The sequence below is a fragment of the Aedes albopictus genome, chromosome 2, assembly GCF_035046485.1.
Source record: "Aedes albopictus strain Foshan chromosome 2, AalbF5, whole genome shotgun sequence".
Taxonomy (NCBI): domain Eukaryota; kingdom Metazoa; phylum Arthropoda; class Insecta; order Diptera; family Culicidae; genus Aedes; species Aedes albopictus.
The window spans coordinates 348,168,955-348,188,294 of record NC_085137.1 but is presented as its reverse complement, the minus strand read 5'-3'; the positions used below and the strand labels follow the sequence as shown (position 1 = coordinate 348,188,294).

General features: G+C 41.7%; 1 protein-coding gene across 9 annotated transcripts in view; it reads right to left on the bottom strand.

The window, feature by feature from the left end:
* LOC115263194 (SCY1-like protein 2) overlaps positions 1-19,340 on the bottom strand; it is a 447,209-nt gene that overhangs the window by 22,973 nt on the left and 404,896 nt on the right. For 6 of the 9 annotated variants that reach the window (XM_062852674.1, XM_062852676.1, XM_062852679.1 and 3 more), the window contains one exon: positions 7,407-8,037. The exons of 2 other annotated variants lie outside the window; for them this stretch is intronic. In XM_062852674.1, the coding sequence (XP_062708658.1) occupies positions 7,876-8,037 (162 nt within the window). In that variant the 3' untranslated portion in view covers positions 7,407-7,875. Of the gene's footprint in view, positions 1-7,023; positions 8,038-19,340 lie in introns of those variants that run through there. One more of the 9 variants, XM_062852675.1, reaches the window with a different exon arrangement.

Genomic DNA, 19,340 nt, shown 5'->3' with positions numbered 1-19,340 from the left:
CCGTTGCTAGATGTAAAAAGGCATTATAACAAAAAAAAAATGATAAAAAATTATTATTTTCCCTTTGAGTTAATAACACTAAACTATTGAGTTATTTATAATATCATTTCACATCTTTTTCAGGAATCTCTTTTTCAAAGTTTATAAAAATTGATATTGCAGTTACTGAAGCTGCTACAACACAAAAGTTTTTTTTTGTGTATAGTGTTCAAACATAAGGTTATAACTTTTAAGCGGTTGGCCAAAATTTAATAAAATTTCTACATTAAAACTGCACATAGTCAGAAAGTTTTTGGGCTCACCCGGCAAATTGTAGTTTTTGTATGGGGACATCTTTCAAAAATGACGGTTAGAGGTAGCTCCTAAGGAAAAATGGTAATTTTTCGTAGTAAATATCAAACAAATGTTTTTTTTTAAATTAGCAAAATTGACAAAACCCACCCTTTCCATATTTTTAACGCCTGGTATAGATCCAAACTGTTAGAACTTTTAGAGGTTCTAAAATCGACTCAGATCACTATCTCGGTTATCAACCGTGTCGGACTCTAGGAACCGTCGATCGATGCGTTTCAACATCCAGCGGTTTTTTTAGCAGACGGTACGGTAGCTGACTATCACCAGAAGCTGGACGAGCGGGTAAGTGAGATCAACGAGAGCGATAATCTCAACACTCTGTGGGAGTCTATCCACGGAGCGATGAGTACAGCAGCGCGGGAGGTGATAGGTACTGCTCAAAGACGATCTAGAAACGGGTGGTTCGACGAGAAGTGCCAGAGTGTAACGGACGAGAAGAATGTTGCCAGAAGCCGGATGTTGGTGTCGGGGACCCGGCAGAGCAGGGAGCGATATAGGGAAGCAAGAGTAGCCGAAAAACGAATTCACCGCAAAAAGAAAAAAAGAGCACGAGGGAAATGTGATTGCTCAGGCGCAAGAGAGTATGATACAGAATGATATGCGGAGATTTTACGAAACTGTCAATGGCGTGCGGAGAAAAACAGCGCCTTCTTCCGTCATGTACAACGACCGTAATGGAAACTTGCTGACAGACAAGACAATGGTGGCTGCCAGGTGGAGAGAGCACTTTGAGGTATTCGAATCGACGACGACGGACAAGCTGTGGAACCTCCAACGCTAGACGAGGTCAAGACAGCTATTAGGGGACTGAAGAACAACAAGGCTGCTGGGAAGGACGAACTCCCGGCCGAGCTTCTCAAGCACGGTAGTGAGCAGCTGTATCAATTCTTACATCGTATTATATTGAATATATGGGAGGAAGAAGAACTGCTTGCTAGTTGGTTGGATGGTCTCATTTGCCCTCTTGTCAAGAAAGGGCAGCAACTGGAGTGCGCGAATTACAGAGGAATAACACTCATCAATTCAGCGTACAAAATTTGTCCGGAGTTCTGTTCCACAGGCTGAGGCCGATTGAGGACTCCTTCGTCGGCGAATATCAGGCAGGATTTCGTGATGGCCGATCAACGACGGATCAGATGTTCACCCTGTGGCAGATTCTCGATAAATTTCGGGAGTACAACTTGCAGATCTATCATCTGTTTATTGATTTCAAGGCGGCGTACGATTCAGTGAAGAGAAACGAGTTATTGCAGATTATGATCGAACATGGTTTTCCGGCGAAGCTGATTAGACTGATTCGTGTGACGCTTGACGGATCGAAATCAAGTGTACGGGTTGCGGATAAAATTTCGTCATCGTTCGTAACCTTTGACGGACTGAATCAGGGCGATGCTCTTTCGAACTTACTGTTCAACATTGCATTGGAAGGAGCGATGAGGAGAGCTGGTGTGCACAGGAGCGGAACCTTTGTCACGAAGTCGCATATGCTCCTGGTTTTCGCGGACGATATCGACATCATCAGAATCGACCGTCGGGCCGTGGAAGAGGCGTTCGTACCTTTAAAGAGGGAGACTGCGAGGATTGGATTTACGATTAACATCACAAAAACTATGTAAGTACATGACTGCTGGTGGTCAACGTCGGTCCGGCCGTGGTAGTGGTGACAAAGTGGTGCTAGGTGGGGAAAAGTTTGAAGTTGTGGATGAATTTGTTTATCTTGGTACTCTAGTGGCGTGCGATAATGATGTTACCCGCGAGGTGAAAAGACGGATTGCGGCTGCGAATCGGGCCTTTTTCGGTCTGCGAAACCAGCTAAAGTCCCGCAGGCTGCAAATGAAGACAAAACTCGGGTTGTACAAGTATCTGATTCTTCCGGTCGCTTTGTACGGCCATGAAACGTGGACGTTGAAAGAAGTTGATCGGAGAGCTTTTGGAGTCTTAGAACGTAAAGTACTGCGAACAATACTCGGCGGTAAACTGGAGGACGGCATGTGGCGGCGTCGCATGAACTACGAATTGTACCAGGTATATAAAGAGATGGATATAGTGAAGTGAATACAACACGGCAGGCTGCGGTGGGCTGGACACGTAGCTCGTATGCCGGAGGAACGACAAGCTAAAATTATATTCAGCAGAGGACCAGGAAGGGGTCGTCGGCTTCGTGGAAGGCCGCGCACACGTTGGATTTTTGTAGTTGAGGAGAACCAAGGGCCCATATAGCCGAGGCGGTAAACGCATGGGTATTCAGCATGACCATGCTGAGGGTGACGGGTTCGATTCCCGGTCGGTCCAGGATCTTTTCGTAAAGGAAATTTCCTTGACTTCCTTGGGCATAGAGTATCTTCGTGCCTGCCACACGATATACGCATGCAAAATGGTCATTGGCAGAGGAAGCTCTCAGTTAATAACTGTGGAAGTGCTCATAGAACACTAAGCTGAGAAGCAGGCTTTGTTCCAGTGAGGACGTTATGCCAAGAAGAGAGAGAGAGAGAACCAAGGACTCTAAACGTTCAGGGCGACTGGAAGCGATTAGGCCAGGACCACGGCCAGTGCACTATGGGGCGGCTCCATACAAACAGGTGGCCAAAAATATTTTCGCGTCAACTTTATAATGTCTTGCTCCTATTCGTAGGGTTTATGCCTGAAAAATATGAAATCAAGTTGAACAAGTTGTTTCAACACGACAGTTTCAAACAGCATGTAATTACAAGGGTATTGCATACTTTTAGGCGTTTAAGGATTGCTGTTCCTATTTACTAAATGGATTCCAATTCGTAAAAACACGCTTTGCTAAGAGATCCAAGACCAGATTTAGACTGCACTATGATTGATCTACCGATAAAAGTGGCCATGACGACCAAATGTTTCCTCAGAGGTATTTAATGGCCAATAGGGTGATTTTATATGGCAATATCTCAATCATCGTCGACAACATGTTTGGAATTGCAGAATAGCAGCTAGTAGCAGCCAAATTTGTTTTCAATGCCTCCCAGGGATCCTAAACAAAGACATAGAAATAGACCCGAAGCGAAACTCAGCGAAACTTTTTTTTTGTATGGAACGGTTTGTATGGGAAAAATTTGAATTTTTTAATGTGGCATCATTTAATACTTTTACAATCAATATTTCTACGTCTGATGCGCCATTCTAAAGGTTTATAAGCAAGCTTTTAGAAACTACTTTAAAAGTTTAACATTTTTCATTTAGGCCGAAGTTATGCAAAGTTGAACATTTCATGAATTTTACCAAAAATTGACAATGATCTCATTCTGCTGCCAATATCTCGATAAGTATAGGGATTAGCAAACCAATATTCTAGGGTTTACTGGTCCAAGTGGTTTACTTCCAACTACCGAACCTGAATCTCAAATTGAATAAAGTCAATTTTTGATTTTTGGCCACCTGAATCCCCTTAGTGCAGTGGAGGCGGATACTTCATTCGGCGTAGACTCACCGCTACGAGTTGTAGCCCATCAAGTATCAAGTAAGTATAGACCCAAACATTTTGTGAAGAATAAATAACGACATGTTTTGCGGTTAACCCTTTGATACCGATTTATAAATTTAAATACTGTAATTTATCGTTTATAGATATACCATGGCGTATACCCACCATAAAAGTTTCCCAACTTAGTGCTAATTCCCAAAGGAAATTTTATAAGGAAAAACTTTCCTGAAGACAACATGTCGTTTTTTACACATTTTAACACCACTAATTCTTTTTTTTGTATTTTTCTATAAATATCACATAAGGACTGTTCAAAACCACATACAAAGTGAAAAACCGCAAAAAATGTTGACACCTTTTATTTGTTTTTAGATTTTGTTATTCAATTCCTTCATACATAAATTAGCTAGCAAAGAATTCTATGAAAAAAACTCCCATGACAAGCATTGTACTACCTATTATATTTTTGAAGATATTCTCCACGAAATTTTGATCCACATGTTCGTGATTAGCTTATTTTCTTGTCGATTTTCTCAATTATTTTTCCGCACGGAGACGTCTGAGACCTGGACCAGTGAAACAGTCCAGGAAACAGTGGAAAAGTGAAAACCCCGCAAAACTATAATGTGAAAAGAGCGTGACAACCATTGCAAATTTCTGCTTCGTTGGTAACTTGTGGGCGTTTTTTCAATTAGTCATGGAATCTCTTACCAGATAGAGATGACTCCCATCTATCTGATTACGGAATAAGTTTTTATAAATAAATTAAAATATGCTTAGCAGGGACGGAAGAAGCTGTTCCGCCCTTTTCACATATTGGTCAAGAATTCGCCAGAAGTTTTCTAAAATATTTTAAAACATTTGTCTAGAAATTCCTGTAATTATGCCTTCAGTAAATCTTTCCTTTACTGAGCTAAGCTTACACTAAAGAACTTGTCCCACATGCGAATCTTTCAATAATATAAACCTTTCTTCTTTGAATTAATGCTTTTTAAATCACAACTAAATTTCCCCCAGAATTTATCAAGGATCTTTTTGCAAGTTTCCTCATAGAATCCTGTTGACATTTATTATTGATATTCTTCAGAGTCATTACCTGCTTCTTCTACTAATTTAAAGCTAAAATACAGCGGACGATGTTAGGAATACAAATTTTATCAAACTATCTACCATGAACTGACTAGTGTACCTCGAAAACAAAAATGCCAATCAACAAAATTGGTTGATTTCTAGAATTTCTCCAGAACTGTTTCCAGAAATAAATAACTGGCTTTAGTTTGAATTTACGCCAATAAAAATTAAATGTTGTTTCAAGATCATCCAAAAAGTTTTTAAAGTTTATCATTTTTTCATTTGAATTGATTACACTAAACTAAATATTGATTCCTTTATGATATCATTTGTTTGTTCTAAAATTTAATCTTCAAAGTTCATAAAACATATTTTAGAAGTTCTAACAATTTATTCGGAAAGTTCGAAAATACAGTTATCCTCAATCCTCTAATACCCAACCCTGCCTTAAGACGGGGTATAGTTTAAGCATTTTTATTTTTTTTTTGCCTAGGCAATCAAAACTCTTTATTTTTAGCTGATATTAGGAATGTTCTGTATAGCTGAAAATGATTTTTGATGTCTTTTTAAACGTACGTGGGTCCCGAGATGAACTAGCCTGAGGCTTAAAATCTCGTTAACCTTCACGTACCCGACCCCCAACATCTCATTTTGAAAATGATGGCATTACATCAATTTTCATCCAATTTTTTTGAAGTCGCCCTCAATCGATCATAAATTGGTGCAAGTTTATTACACCCAAGTGGCCATGCAATATCCGGACCATTCCGGAGATATTCCGGATTGTACTGGGGTCAGGGAGGGTGCTGAAATGGCTAAAAATGATTATTTCGTGTGTTATTATGTTTGAACCCTCGATTTTCAGCGGAATTTTCATTGGGAACAATAGAACACAACTGTGATAAACAGATTTGAATAAGTTGACCCATCCGGGTGACCGTGACAGGTTCCGCGGGGGCCTCATTGGGGACACTTCTGATTTTCATCCAAAACATGTCGTGCGACATATCAAACTTCATGATTTCGAATGACTGATTCAGAAACGATACCCTGAAGTCTGTATCAACTAATATGGCCACCCCTAAATATCTAGCATAGGTCCCACGGGGATGATATCGGGGACATTACTGGTTTGCAATCAAAACATGCCGTGTGACGTATCAAACTTCATGATTTCATGAGAATGGGACAGAAAAAGTTGACTAAAGTATGTAACTACAGATATGGCCGCTCCGGAACACCAGGAACAGGTTCCGCGGAGGCCTCTCAAGTACAATAGCACATGAAATAATCACTTTTGAGCATTTGGCAAAACATAAACCCTTCCCCACCCCCTGACCCCAGTATAATCCGGAATATCTCCGGAATGGTTCCGGATATTACATTACCACTTGAGTGTAATAAACTAGCACCCATTTATGATCGATTAAGGGCGACTTCATAAAAATCGGATGTTAATTGACGAAATGCCAGCATTTTCAAAATGAGTTGTCGGGGGTCGGGTATGTGAATGTTAATACGAAAAAAAAAAATAATGCTTCTGAGATATTGAAAGAGGGTTCCCAGCTAGCCATCCACTAGGCTTCGTCCAGATATTGGCCGATTTCCTACTGTCTTGATTATTATTTTCCACAAAGTTGATCATTATGCAGTAATAAAAAAAAATCCTGCAAATATTACCCCTTAATGTGAAAGGTAAAAAAAAGCTTAACTGAAAACTAAAAAAAAATGGAAAAGCTGATCGAAAAGTACCAGATCATTGCGTACGTCTGACCGAAGTACGGTAGGGCGAATGGGTTGTTAGGCCAGAGTTCATGAGGCCGAATTTAACAGTAGACCGAAATTCCTGCTCCATGGTGTGGGAGAAGTATACATCGAACATAAAGCAACAAATATGTTGAGCAAAAGTTAATACGCCACGTTTTGTCGTTTAAATTTGAAATCTAGATCGGGTCTTGATCCCTATTGCCTTTCTATGCCGTATTTACAGCGTCTTGTCAATAATGACTGAATTAAGTTATCATTTTTAGAGAAGACTGGGAGTAATGTTGGACAGCTGTGGATTGAGGTTGTTAGTTTGGCAAAGCCCGACATTTTAGTCCCGTGTATAGGACCTTTTTCAAGAGATGAGCTGTTAGAATTGATGGGCCATAAATAATACGTAACTCGTTAAATGATAAACGGTACTTTTCATCTGGAAAGCGTCAGCACAGAAAAAGCCTGAATGTTTAAGTTTATAGATGGAAATTTCTCAGTTGAGGGTATCTGCAAAAGTGCCATGATAGATGGATGCAAACTGGTAGTTGATGATCTCTAATGTGGTGGTGTTACATCGAGCGGCAAAAGATGAGCAGTGCATTTAAAGAATGGTGTTTCTCAGAGATGAATTCGTAGTTTTGGTTTGCTATTGGGGGTTGGAAAAACAGTGTTCTATAAATTCAGTCAAGGTGTCGGCTAGTGGCACTCAAAGGGATGTACGGAAAAGCGGATCTATATTGTATGGCTACGCACTACGGGTTTCACTGTATCTTACTTGGTTGATGTTTTTGATATTACTGTAATAGTTTAGCATTACAAATGTGTGGTCGCTTGCATGGTACAAAATGTTTGTTAACTAGTAATTCTATCTGATTTGGTCAAGTACGAAATTGGTTCGGACATCCATATCCACAAATAGAAAAACGGCGATGTGCGAAGGTGTGAGACGGTTTTTGTTTGGCGTTAGGCGTTAGGAAAGTACAAAGTTACACGAATACAGCACTACAAACAGAATACTGGAGGCTTTCGCTCTGGTGTTGTCGGTTGCGGAAATTGTTGTTTTGGTTTCCATTGATGCAGATGATGGTCCTTAGGTAATTTCTTAGATTTGTTATCACTTGAAACGCAATCACAGACCAGGCCCAGTTGGTCCAACCGGTTCGCACGGTCGGTTTGGCAGGCTCATCAGTCTTCTCATCGATAGTCGCCTGGTGTTGGCAGTTGTCGGGGCCTTGGTATTGCATTCAAAGCTTGAAGCTTTTTCGAAGGTTTTTCAGTGCCTTTTTCTGGCTTTTCTGAAAGCTTCGCTGGAAGCCTGCGGCCGTACTGTTGCGTCGTGAGGTTGGCGAGTAGGTTAGCAGATCCAGTGGTTTGATGTTGGCCAGTTTAGTTTCAAGCTTGGACGACTGTTGGTTTTTGTTTGGTAAGAACGTGCAAGGGTGTCATCAGTCGTGTTCGTTGCAATCAATCACACACCGAGAGAGAGAGCGAAAGCGTTCGATTGGATATTTGTGGTCAAATTCGGTTTGATTGATTTGTTATTTTGTTTTTGTACGGAGGACAGGCGGAAAAAAGAAAGAGAAAAAGAAGAGAAGAGGATTTTTGTAGGCTTCTTCCAATGGTCGATAGATGCGAATGCTAGTACTGCTTTTGTGAAGCGCTATACACTACTTTGGCAGCGTGTCGATGTTTGGCGTGCTAGTTTGTGTTCCACTCGGGAGTAGAGTTGTTGCTGTTGTGGTTGGCAGAAGTGCTGAGTGCAGGCTATATTGCATAGAACTAACTCTGTGAAGCTATTCATGTTTGAAGCTGCAGTGGTGCGCCTGTTCCTACGGAAGCAGTGTGGCGGTGAGAGTTTTGTTTTAATGCAATTATGTTGTTGTACATGGTGGAGATTTTTTTTTTGTTATCGAGAAAGCATAGAACAACCGTGATCAAATTTACTGATGGAATTCGTTGTCGGGGTTTCAATGTAAAAGCGTTTAAAGTACAAGGGTAATACTTTTTTATTGTTGTGCCCGACTAATCGAGTTGGGATCCTAAACATCGGTTCAAAAAGTGTTAGACGCTTTAGAAAATTATCAATATTATAAATTCTACAAAATAGTTACAAGCTTGTATGTTTCTTCACTTATCAATCAAAAGCACCCTGCAATGATTCCGGAGAAAATTCTGTGAAGATTCTGAAGGGAATCCTCCGAGGATTGTGGAGAATATTCTCCGGGGGGTCTGGAAAGAACCCTGCGAGGACTCTGTACTGAACTCTGCCTGGAGAGAACCCTGTGAGGATTCTGCAGATAATACTGAGAGGATTCTTCAGATAATACTGCGAGAATCCTTCGAGGGTCCTGCAGAGAATCTTGCGAAGATTCTTCAGAGAATCCTGCAAGGATTATCTGAAGAACTCTGGAGAAAATCCTTCGAGGATTCTGAAAAGTATCCTCCAAAGATTTTGGGCAGAAGTCTGCGAGGATTCTGGAGAAAATTCTGGGAGGATTCTGGAGAGAATCCTCAGATGATTGTAGAGAGAGTCTTGCAGGGATCTTGGAGAAACCCTTGCGAGGCTTCTGCAGAGAATTCTGCAAGCATACTGCAGAGAATACTGAGAGGACTCTGCAGATAATACTGCGAGAATTCTGCTGAGAATTCTGAAAAAAATCCTGTGAGTGTTTTGAAGATTTTTCAGAGAATCCTGAAAGGATCCTGCAAAGAGTCCTACAAGGATTCTGGAGAGAATTCTGGATAAAATCCTACGAGGATTCTGAAGAGAAGTCTGCGAGGATTCGGGACAGAATCCGGCGAGGATCTTGGAGAGAACCCTGCGAGGATTCTGGAGAGAATTCTGTGAGGATTATAAAATGAATCCTCCGAGGATTGTGGATGATGTTTTTCGAGGATTCTGGAGAGAATTCTTCGAGGAGTGGAGCGGACCTGGTGTGATGGTTAGAACACTTGACTATCACGCCGAGGAACTGGGATCGAATCCCACTCCCGACAAACTCGCAAAATGTGAGTTCTTCCTTCGGAAGGGAAGTAAAGTGTGGGTCCCGAGATGAACTAGCCTAGGGCTAAAAATCTCGTTAATACAGATAAAAAAAAAATTCTTCGAGGATTCTGCAAAAAATCCTATGCGGATTCAGCAGTGAATCCTGTGAAGATTCTGCAGATAATGCTGTGAGAATTCTGCTTAGAATTTTGAAAAGAATTCTGCCAGGGTTCTGCAGAGAATGTTGCGAGGATTATTCATTAGATAATCCTACGAGAATACTGAAGAGAATCCTACGAGGATTCTGAAGAGAATCCTGTCAGTACTCTGAAGAGAATCATGCGAGTATTCTGGAGTATGTTTAAGACATACCAGCAAACCTGGTAAAATGCCAGTAAATGGGCAATATGTATCATTGGACCCTTGCTTGCGTCACATGGCGCAGTTCGGTCGTCCGAGCGTCCGACCGTGCCGAGCTCTCGACGCATACTAATTAGACACCAGCAAAACCAACTGCCTGGTGGCTAGGTATGCGGAGTGCGAGAGTAAGTCTCGGCTTCATATAAATAACTCGCTCGCACTTGTCGTTAGTGGGCACAAACAGGAGTGTGTTGTGGATTGGCATCTAAGCCGAAAAGAGAGATGAGTTTGTGAAATAGGAGTGTTCACGGTGCGGCTTCGGAGTCAGTTTGGCTTTCTATTCCGCAGAACCATTACCTGTTCTGTGGCTTAGTTGGTTAAAGCGCCGGTCTAGCGAATACGGAGTCGTGAGTTCGAATCCCACCAGAACGCGATTTTTTTCACAAATTTCATCTCTCAATTTGTCAATTAGCAACATTTCGTGCCTTCTAATTACAAGTTTTTCCAGTATGTTTAAGACATACCAGCAAACCTGGTAAAATGCCAGTAAATGGGCAATATGTATCATTGTATTCTGGAGAGATTCCTACGATGATTCTTGAGAGAACCATGTGAGTATTCTGGAGAGAATCCTGGGAAGATGCTGCAGAAAGTCCTGCGAGGGTTCTGGAGAGAATTCTGCGAGGATTATAATTTTTCCTTGCAGTCGCCTGTCCTACAGAGATGAGGAAAATCATCCCCGGGCACATTCCGTTTTGAGCTTTGAATGAAGTTTCAGGGGCATTATCGTGCTTTTCAAAGCATGTTTGATGAAAACAAAAGGAGACGCGTGAAATTGAATAAGTCAATAATGATTAAATGTTATGCGTTTTACTTCAGATGGTCTTTTTGATTGCTCAAAATTAGGAGGTGAGAAAAAGATGGAAGCATTGTATCCAGGTGGACGAACACCTGGATAGAACGATGCACTCATTATTGAGCAGAATAATTGCTCAACTAAATTTATAAGAGAGACATAAATCAGATTTCTTGGAATAATCAGTTGATCTATTTTCACAAAGCCCCTAGTATATTGTAGCTATAGCTATAGGTAATGGATGTTGTACCGGGCGAAAAGAAACACGAAACAATTTGAATTAGATTCTTACAGTTATCACTCATTTTCAATTCAATCAGCAGTTAATCAATGCTTCCTAGATTTTCTCCAGCCACTAGTCCAATTGTGTGTTTCGCTGTCTACCGATTGCTTTCTATCTACAATTAATTACTCTGCTCTATTTTGTGATATGCCGGTTCAGGAACAAAATTCGCCTAACATTGGAAAGATAAATTGGTGTTCTCATTCCCGTCAATAAAAAAAAACAAGGAATCTACGCACAACAGGAACAAAAACTCATCAGGCATCTAGGTGAAAATGGCTTCATCTAACAAAAGGCTCAAACTAAACAAAGTCTAGAAGGGCAAGTTAAAAATAAAGAAACCAAACTCTTGGGGCACTAGTTCCCCGTTCCGGAAGAGCATAGCCGCGCGAGAGTGCACGCTACTTCTACGTTAGCAACCCATTCCGGTGTGTTCGGGAAGTTGGGGCTTCTATCTGTCTGTGAGTTTGTACGTGGGGGAGTGGATTGCAACGCAACGGGCGTTCGAACGGTACGGTCTTCACCCGAGAGGAGATTGAAGTGTAAGTGAACAAAGTTGAGAGTTGCGGTCACTTCTAAAACGGGATGTGGTGGGCAGTGGGCAGTGCATTCTTCCGATGAGTTTTTCTGCCAACTTGCACAGGGTTTGAAGAATTGTGAAAATTAAAAGTAAAAGATGAGGAAAAAGTTCTTTTGGGGTTTGTGCAAACAAAAGGAAAGAAATGAGTAAGCAAACAATCGACCGATGGCTTCTGTAAGAAGCAAATGGGCGCTAAAATCTGGTATTTTAGCTCACTTCACTTCATTAGTTCACTTTCAAAATGAATCTATATGTAAAAACCCTATTTAGAATTGGTTATCTCAATCATTTGTTTTGCTATACAGACAGACCAAATTGTTTACGGTAGAAATTCAAACTAAGACATTTTCATAAATTACGTCACGCATAAAGTGATATTTTTTACCACCCCTGACAGCCCATACATTCTCCATCTTCTTAATTCTTAGGACCTCTGCAATTTGTGTTTGGATCATAACGCCTTCTAGACAGCTCTATCTCTTTCTCAAAATACCAAGTGAGATGTTATTGCTCATTTTTGATTAAATATTTTTACATTGTGCGAGGTTTATGGTAAGAATCCTGTTATGATCGGGAGAAGCACCTTGAGGAAATTTCAAGAAATATCCTGAGAATATTATGAGCCGGGTTCTAAAAGGATTCCTTGAAGGATTCTGTTAGCATTTTTGTGAGAACTCTGTAATGATATAAATAAGGTAGGTTGATGGCACAAATTTTCCAGATGGAGGAGAACGTGCTTCTGGAGCCGACCTACTGATACCTGAGGTAGAATTGTGTGAAGTGTCCGAGCAAAATCTGTTAAGGATACCGAGAAGCGAGAAGAATCCTCAGAGAACTGAATCTAGCAAAACGAGAAAAATCCTAAGAGGATTGTAGAAAGATTCCTGAGAGGGTTCTGGATAGAATCCTGAAAGAATACTAGATAGAATCCTGAGTTGATTGTAGACCAAATCTCAAAAGAATTTTAGGTAGAATCTTGTGAAGATTCTGGATAGAACACAGTGAGAATTCTGGTCAGAGCTCTAAGTGTATGCTAAAAAGATTTGTGCGAGGATCTTGGATAAAATCCTATGATAATTCCGGACAGAATCCTGTAAGGATTCTTAAAAGAAAAATGTGAGTATTTTTGAGAGAATTCTGTGATGGAGCCCTGTGAGGCTTTTAAAAATTCGGGAGAGAATTTTGAAATGGTTCTGAAGATAATTTAGTGACGTTTTAACTCGTATCCTGTGAACATTCTGAAGATAAATCTGCAAGAACTTTGGAGACAATTTTGTACGGATTCTGGAGGGAGTACTGTAGAAGAATCCTGTGATTATTCTTAGAATAATCATATAAGAATTCTAGGAATAATCCTATAAGGATTCTGGGAAGACTCCTGTACACATCAGAATCATGTACAGCTAATGGGAATAGACCTGCGAGGATTCTGGAAAACTTCCTGTAAGGGTTCTGAGGAAAATCTTCTGATGCATCTGGGGGGAATCCTGTGAACAACTATAAAAGGATCCATTAAAAATTCAGTAAGGAGCCCTGTGAAGATTCCTGTGATAAACCCACGAGTGTTCTAAAGAAAATTCTACAGGTATTTTGTAGAAAATCTTTTGAAGATTCTTTGTTACACAAATTAAAAAAAAAAATCATTTCAAATGCGTGATTAAATAAAACATCAGAAAATAACAAACCCACGACCAAGCCTACGACACCGAACAGAAATCCATGTAGTTGTAATTGTATTTTCTCTCGTAGGTCACGTTTTTTGTTCGCAGCAGCATCTGTTACTTACATAACTAGTGTTTTGCCTAGTTTATCGAATCCCAATGGGGCACCCGATTCAGATTGTTAATCGATCTGAAAGTAAGCAACTAGATTTAGGCTACATTTCATGAGCTTAACAATGCACAATATTCAGAAACAAGTCAGGGACATATTTACAAATTAAACAACAACATTTAACACGAAAAAACTTCTCACATATTTTTCAATGTTTCGGACTTAGTCGATGCAGTAAAATTTCATAATGCCATTTTTTCACGTAATATACTGAAAGAATTCTGCGAGGATTATAGAGGAATTTCTGCATCGTTTCTGAAGAGAATTCTCTGAGGATTCTAGAGAGATTCTTGATAGGATTATGCAAAGAATCCTTTGGAATTTCTGATAGAACATTGAGGCAATTCTAAACAATCTTGCCTGAGTTTCTGTAGAGAATGTTTCATTGATTCCAAAGAGACTCTTAAGAGCATTCTGGTGAGAAATTCGGGATTATTCAGGAGAAAATCCTTCTAGAAAGCATCATGTGGAGGTATTAGAAAGTGTTCCTTGAGAAATCTGTAGAGAATTCTATGATCGATACTGATCGATACTCCTATGAAGATTCTTGAAAGAATCCTGTGAAAATTCTGCAGAGAATTCTGTGAGGATTCGGTAGAGGATACTACAAGGATTCTGAAGGGAACCTGCGTAGATTCTAAAGAGAATCCTTTGACAATTCTGTTGAAAAATCTTCCCGGATTCTGGTTAGAGTACTGATGAGAATTCTGGATGTGAAATCTGAGAAATTTTGAAGAGAATCTGTGGGGATGGAGAGAATCCGGCAATTTCTGAAACGAGTCTTTTAAGGATTCTGAATATAATCCTCTGAGAAATATATAGATAATTGTGTAAGGATTCTGGATATGCCACAAAAGTTCAGCCTATTGGACGCAGTGGCTTAGTTTCCTCAACAGGGGAGGAAAAAAAAAAGGATTCTGGAGAGAATCTTGCGAGGAATTTGATGATAATCGTGTTCTAATTATGAAGAGAATCATGGGAGTCTGCGAGGATACTGAAGAGAATCCTGCGAGGAATTCTGGAAAGAATCGGGCAAAGATTCTGGAGAGAATCCTGTGAGAATTCTGGAAAGAATTGGGCAAAGATTTTGGAGAGAATCCTACGAGGACTCTAGTGAGAACCCTGCAAGGATTCTGGGGAGTTTCCTGCGAGGATTCTCTCCAGAATCCTGCGAGGTTGCTGGGGAGAATCCTGTGATGATTATAAAAGGAGCCTGTGTTAACTGAGAGCTTCCGCTGCCAATGACCATGTTGCATGTGTATATCGTGTGGCAGACACAACATTTTTTTTACGAAATGTTCGTAGATCGACCGGGAATTGCACCCGTCATCCTCAATCCTGTGAGGATTTTGGAGAAAATCCTGCGAGGATTCTGGAGAGAATCCTGTGAGGATTCTGGAGAGAATCCTGTGAGGATTCTGGAGAGAATCCTGTGAGAATTCTGGAGAGAATCCTGTAAGGATTCTGGAGAGAATCCTGTGAGGATTCTGGAGAGAATCCTGTGAGGATTCTGGAGAGAATCCTGTGAGGGTTCTGGAGAGAATCCTGTGAGGATCCTTAAGAGAATCCTGTGAGGATTCAGGAGAGAATCCTGTGAGGATTCTGGAGAGAATCCTGTGAGGATTCTGTAGAGAATCCTGTGAGGATTCTGTAGAGAATCCTGTGAGGATTCTGTAGAGAATCCTGTGAGGATTCTGTAGAGAACCCTGTAAGGATACTGGATAAAATCCTGTGAGGATTCAGGAGAGAATCCTGTGGGGATTCTGGAGAGAATCCTGTGGGGATTCTGGAGAGAATCCTGTGGGGATTCTGGAGAGAATCCTGTGGGGATTCTGGAGAGAATCCTGTGGGGATTCTGGAGAGAATCCTGTGGGGATTCTGGAGAGAATCCTGTGAGGATTCTGGGGAGAATCCTGAGGGGATTCTGGAGAGTCCTGTGGGGATTCTGGAGAGAATCCTGTGAGGATTCTGGAGAGAATCCTGAGGGGATTCTGGAGAGAATCCTGTGGGGATTCTGGAGAGAATCCTGTGGGGATTCTGGAGAGAATCCTGTGGGGATTCTGGAGAGAATCCTGTGGGGATTCTGGAGAGAATCCTGTGGGGATTCTGGAGAGAATCCTGTGAGGATTCTGGAGAGAATCCTGTGAGAATTCTGGAGAGAATCCTGTGAGGATTCTGGAGAGAATCCTGTGAGGATTCTGGAGAGAATCCTGTGAGGATTCTGGAGAGAATCCTGTGAGGATTCTGGAGAGAATCCTGTGAGGATTCTGGAGAGAATCCTGTGAGGATTCTGGAGAGAATCCTGTGAGGATTCTGGAGAGAATCCTGTGAGGATTCTGGAGAGAATCCTGTGAGGATTCTGGAGAGAATCCTGTGAGGATTCTGGAGAGAATCCTGTGAGGATTCTGGAGAGAATCCTGTGAGGATTCTGGAGAGAATCCTGTGAGGATTCTGGAGAGAATCCTGTGAGGATTCTGGAGAGAATCCTGTGAGGATTCTGGAGAGAATCCTGTGAGGATTCTGGAGAGAATCCTGTGAGGATTCTGGAGAGAATCCTGTGAGGATTCTGGAGAGAATCCTGTGAGGATTCTGGAGAGAATCCTGTGAGGATTCTGGAGAGAATCCTGTGAGGATTCTGGAGAGAATCCTGTGAGGATTCTGGAGAGAATCCTGTGAGGATTCTGGAGAGAATCCTGTGAGGATTCTGGAGAGAATCCTGTGAGGATTCTGGAGAGAATCCTGTGAGGATTCTGGAGAGAATCCTGTGAGGATTCTGGAGAGAATCCTGTGAGGATTCTGGAGAGAATCCTGTGAGGATTCTGGAGAGAATCCTGTGAGGATTCTGGAGAGAATCCTGTGAGGATTCTGGAGAGAATCCTGTGAGGATTCTGGAGAGAATCCTGTGAGGATTCTGGAGAGAATCCTGTGAGGATTCTGGAGAGAATCCTGTGAGGATTCTGGAGAGAATCCTGTGAGGATTCTGGAGAGAATCCTGTGAGGATTCTGGAGAGAATCCTGTGAGGATTCTGGAGAGAATCCTGTGAGGATTCTGGAGAGAATCCTGTGAGGATTCTGGAGAGAATCCTGTGAGGATTCTGGAGAGAATCCTGTGAGGATTCTGGAGAGAATCCTGTGAGGATTCTGGAGAGAATCCTGTGAGGATTCTGGAGAGAATCCTGTGAGGATTCTGGAGAGAATCCTGTGAGGATTCTGGAGAGAATCCTGTGAGGATTCTGGAGAGAATCCTGTAAGGATTCTGGAGAGAATCCTGTAAGGATTCTGGAGAGAATCCTGTAAGGATTCTGGAGAGAATCCTGTAAGGATTCTGGAGAGAATCCTGTAAGGATTCTGGAGAGAATCCTGTAAGGATTCTGGAGAGAATCCTGTAAGGATTCTGGAGAGAATCCTGTGAGGATTCTGGAGAGAATCCTGTAAGGATTCTGGAGAGAATCCTGTAAGGATTCTGGAGAGAATCCTGTAAGGATTCTGGAGAGAATCCTGTAAGGATTCTGAAGAGAATCCTGTAAGGATTCTGAAGAGAATCCTGTAAGGATTCTGAAGAGAATCCTGTAAGGATTCTGAAGAGAATCCTGTAAGGATTCTGAAGAGAATCCTGTAAGGATTCTGAAGAGAATCCTGTAAGGATTCTGAAGAGAATCCTGTAAGGATTCTGAAGAGAATCCTGTAAGGATTCTGAAGAGAATCCTGTAAGGATTCTGAAGAGAATCCTGTAAGGATTCTGAAGAGAATCCTGTAAGGATTCTGAAGAGAATCCTGTAAGGATTCTGAAGAGAATCCTGTAAGGATTCTGAAGAGAATCCTGTAAGGATTCTGAAGAGAATCCTGTAAGGATTCTGAAGAGAATCCTGTAAGGATTCTGAAGAGAATCCTGTAAGGATTCTGAAGAGAATCCTGTAAGGATTCTGAAGAGAATCCTGTAAGGATTCTGAAGAGAATCCTGTAAGGATTCTGAAGAGAATCCTGTAAGGATTCTGAAGAGAATCCTGTAAGGATTCTGAAGAGAACCCTGTAAGGATTCTGAAGAGAATCCTGTAAGGATTCTGAAGAGAATCCTGTAAGGATTCTGAAGAGAATCCTGTAAGGATTCTGAAGAGAATCCTGTAAGGATTCTGAAGAGAATCCTGTAAGGATTCTGAAGAGAATCCTGTAAGGATTCTGAAGAGAATCCTGTAAGGATTCTGAAGAGAATCCTGTAAGGATTCTGAAGAGGATCCTTAAGAGAATCCTGTGAGGATTCTGGAGAGAATCCTGTGAGGATTCTGTAGAGGATCCTGTGAGGATTCTGTAGAGAACCCTGTAAGGATACTGGAGAAAATCCTGTGAGGATTCAGGAAAGAATCCTGTGGGCATTCTGGAGAGAATCCTGTGGGGATTCTGGAGAGAATCCTGTGAGGATTCTGGAGAGAATCCTGAGGGGATTCTGGAGAGTCCTGTGGGGATTCTGAAGAGAATCCTGTGGGGATTCTGAAGAGAATCCTGTGGGGATTCTGGAGAGAATCCTGTGGGGATTCTGGAGAGAATCCTGTGAGGATTCTGGAGAGAGTCCTGTGGGGATTCTGGAGAGAATCCTGTGGGGATTCTGGAGAGAATCCTGTGGGGATTCTGGAGAGAATCCTGTGGGGATTCTGGAGAGAATCCTGTGGGGATTCTGGAGAGAATTCTGTGGGGATTCTGGAGAGAATCCTGTGGGGATTCTGGAGAGAATCCTTAGGGGATTCTGGAGAGAATCCTGTGAGATAATTCTGGAGAGAATTCTAGAGAGAATTCTGTGAGGATTTTAGAGAGAATGCGGTTAGAATTCTGGGGAAAATCCTGTGAGGATTCTGGAGAGAATTCTGTGAGGATTCTGGAGAGAATCCTGTGAGGATTCTGAAGAGAATCCTGTGATCCTTCAATAATGAGAGGATTTTGTAGAGAATCCTGTGAGAACTCTGGAGAGAATGCGGCGAGGATTCTGGAGAGAATCCGGCGAGGTCTCTGATGAAAATCTGGTGAAGATTCTGGAAAGAATAGGGCAAACATTCTGGAGATAATCCTGTGAGGATTTTGGAGAGAATCCTGTGAAGATTGTGTAGAGATACTTGTAAGGATTCTGTAGAGAATCCTGTGAGGATTCTGGAGAGAATCATGTGAGGACTCTGGAGAGAATGCTGTGAGGATTCTGGAGAGAATCCTGTGAGGATTCTGGAGAGAATCCTGTGAGGATTCTGGAGAGAATCCTGTGAGGATTCTGGAGAGAATCCTGTGAGGATTCTGGAGAGAATCCTGTGAGGATTCTGGAGAGAATCCTGTGAGGATTCTGGAGAGAATCCTGTGAGGATTCTGGAGAGAATCCTGTGAGGATTCTGGAGAGAATCCTGTGAGGATTCTGGAGAGAATCCTGTGAGGATTCTGGAGAGAATCCTGTGAGGATTCTGGAGAGAATCCTGTGAGGATTCTGGAGAGAATCCTGTGAGGATTCTGGAGAGAATCCTGTGAGGATTCTGGAGAGAATCCTGTGAGGATTCTGGAGAGAATCCTGTGAGGATTCTGGAGAGAATCCTGTGAGGATTCTGGAGAGAATCCTGTGAGGATTCTGGAGAGAATCCTGTGAGGATTCTGGAGAGAATCCTGTGAGGATTCTGGAGAGAATCCTGTGAGGATTCTGGAGAGAATCCTGTGAGGATTCTGGAGAGAATCCTGTGAGGATTCTGGAGAGAATCCTGTGAGGATTCTGGAGAGAATCCTGTGAGGATTCTGGAGAGAATCCTGTGAGGATTCTGGAGAGAATCCTGTGAGGATTCTGGAGAG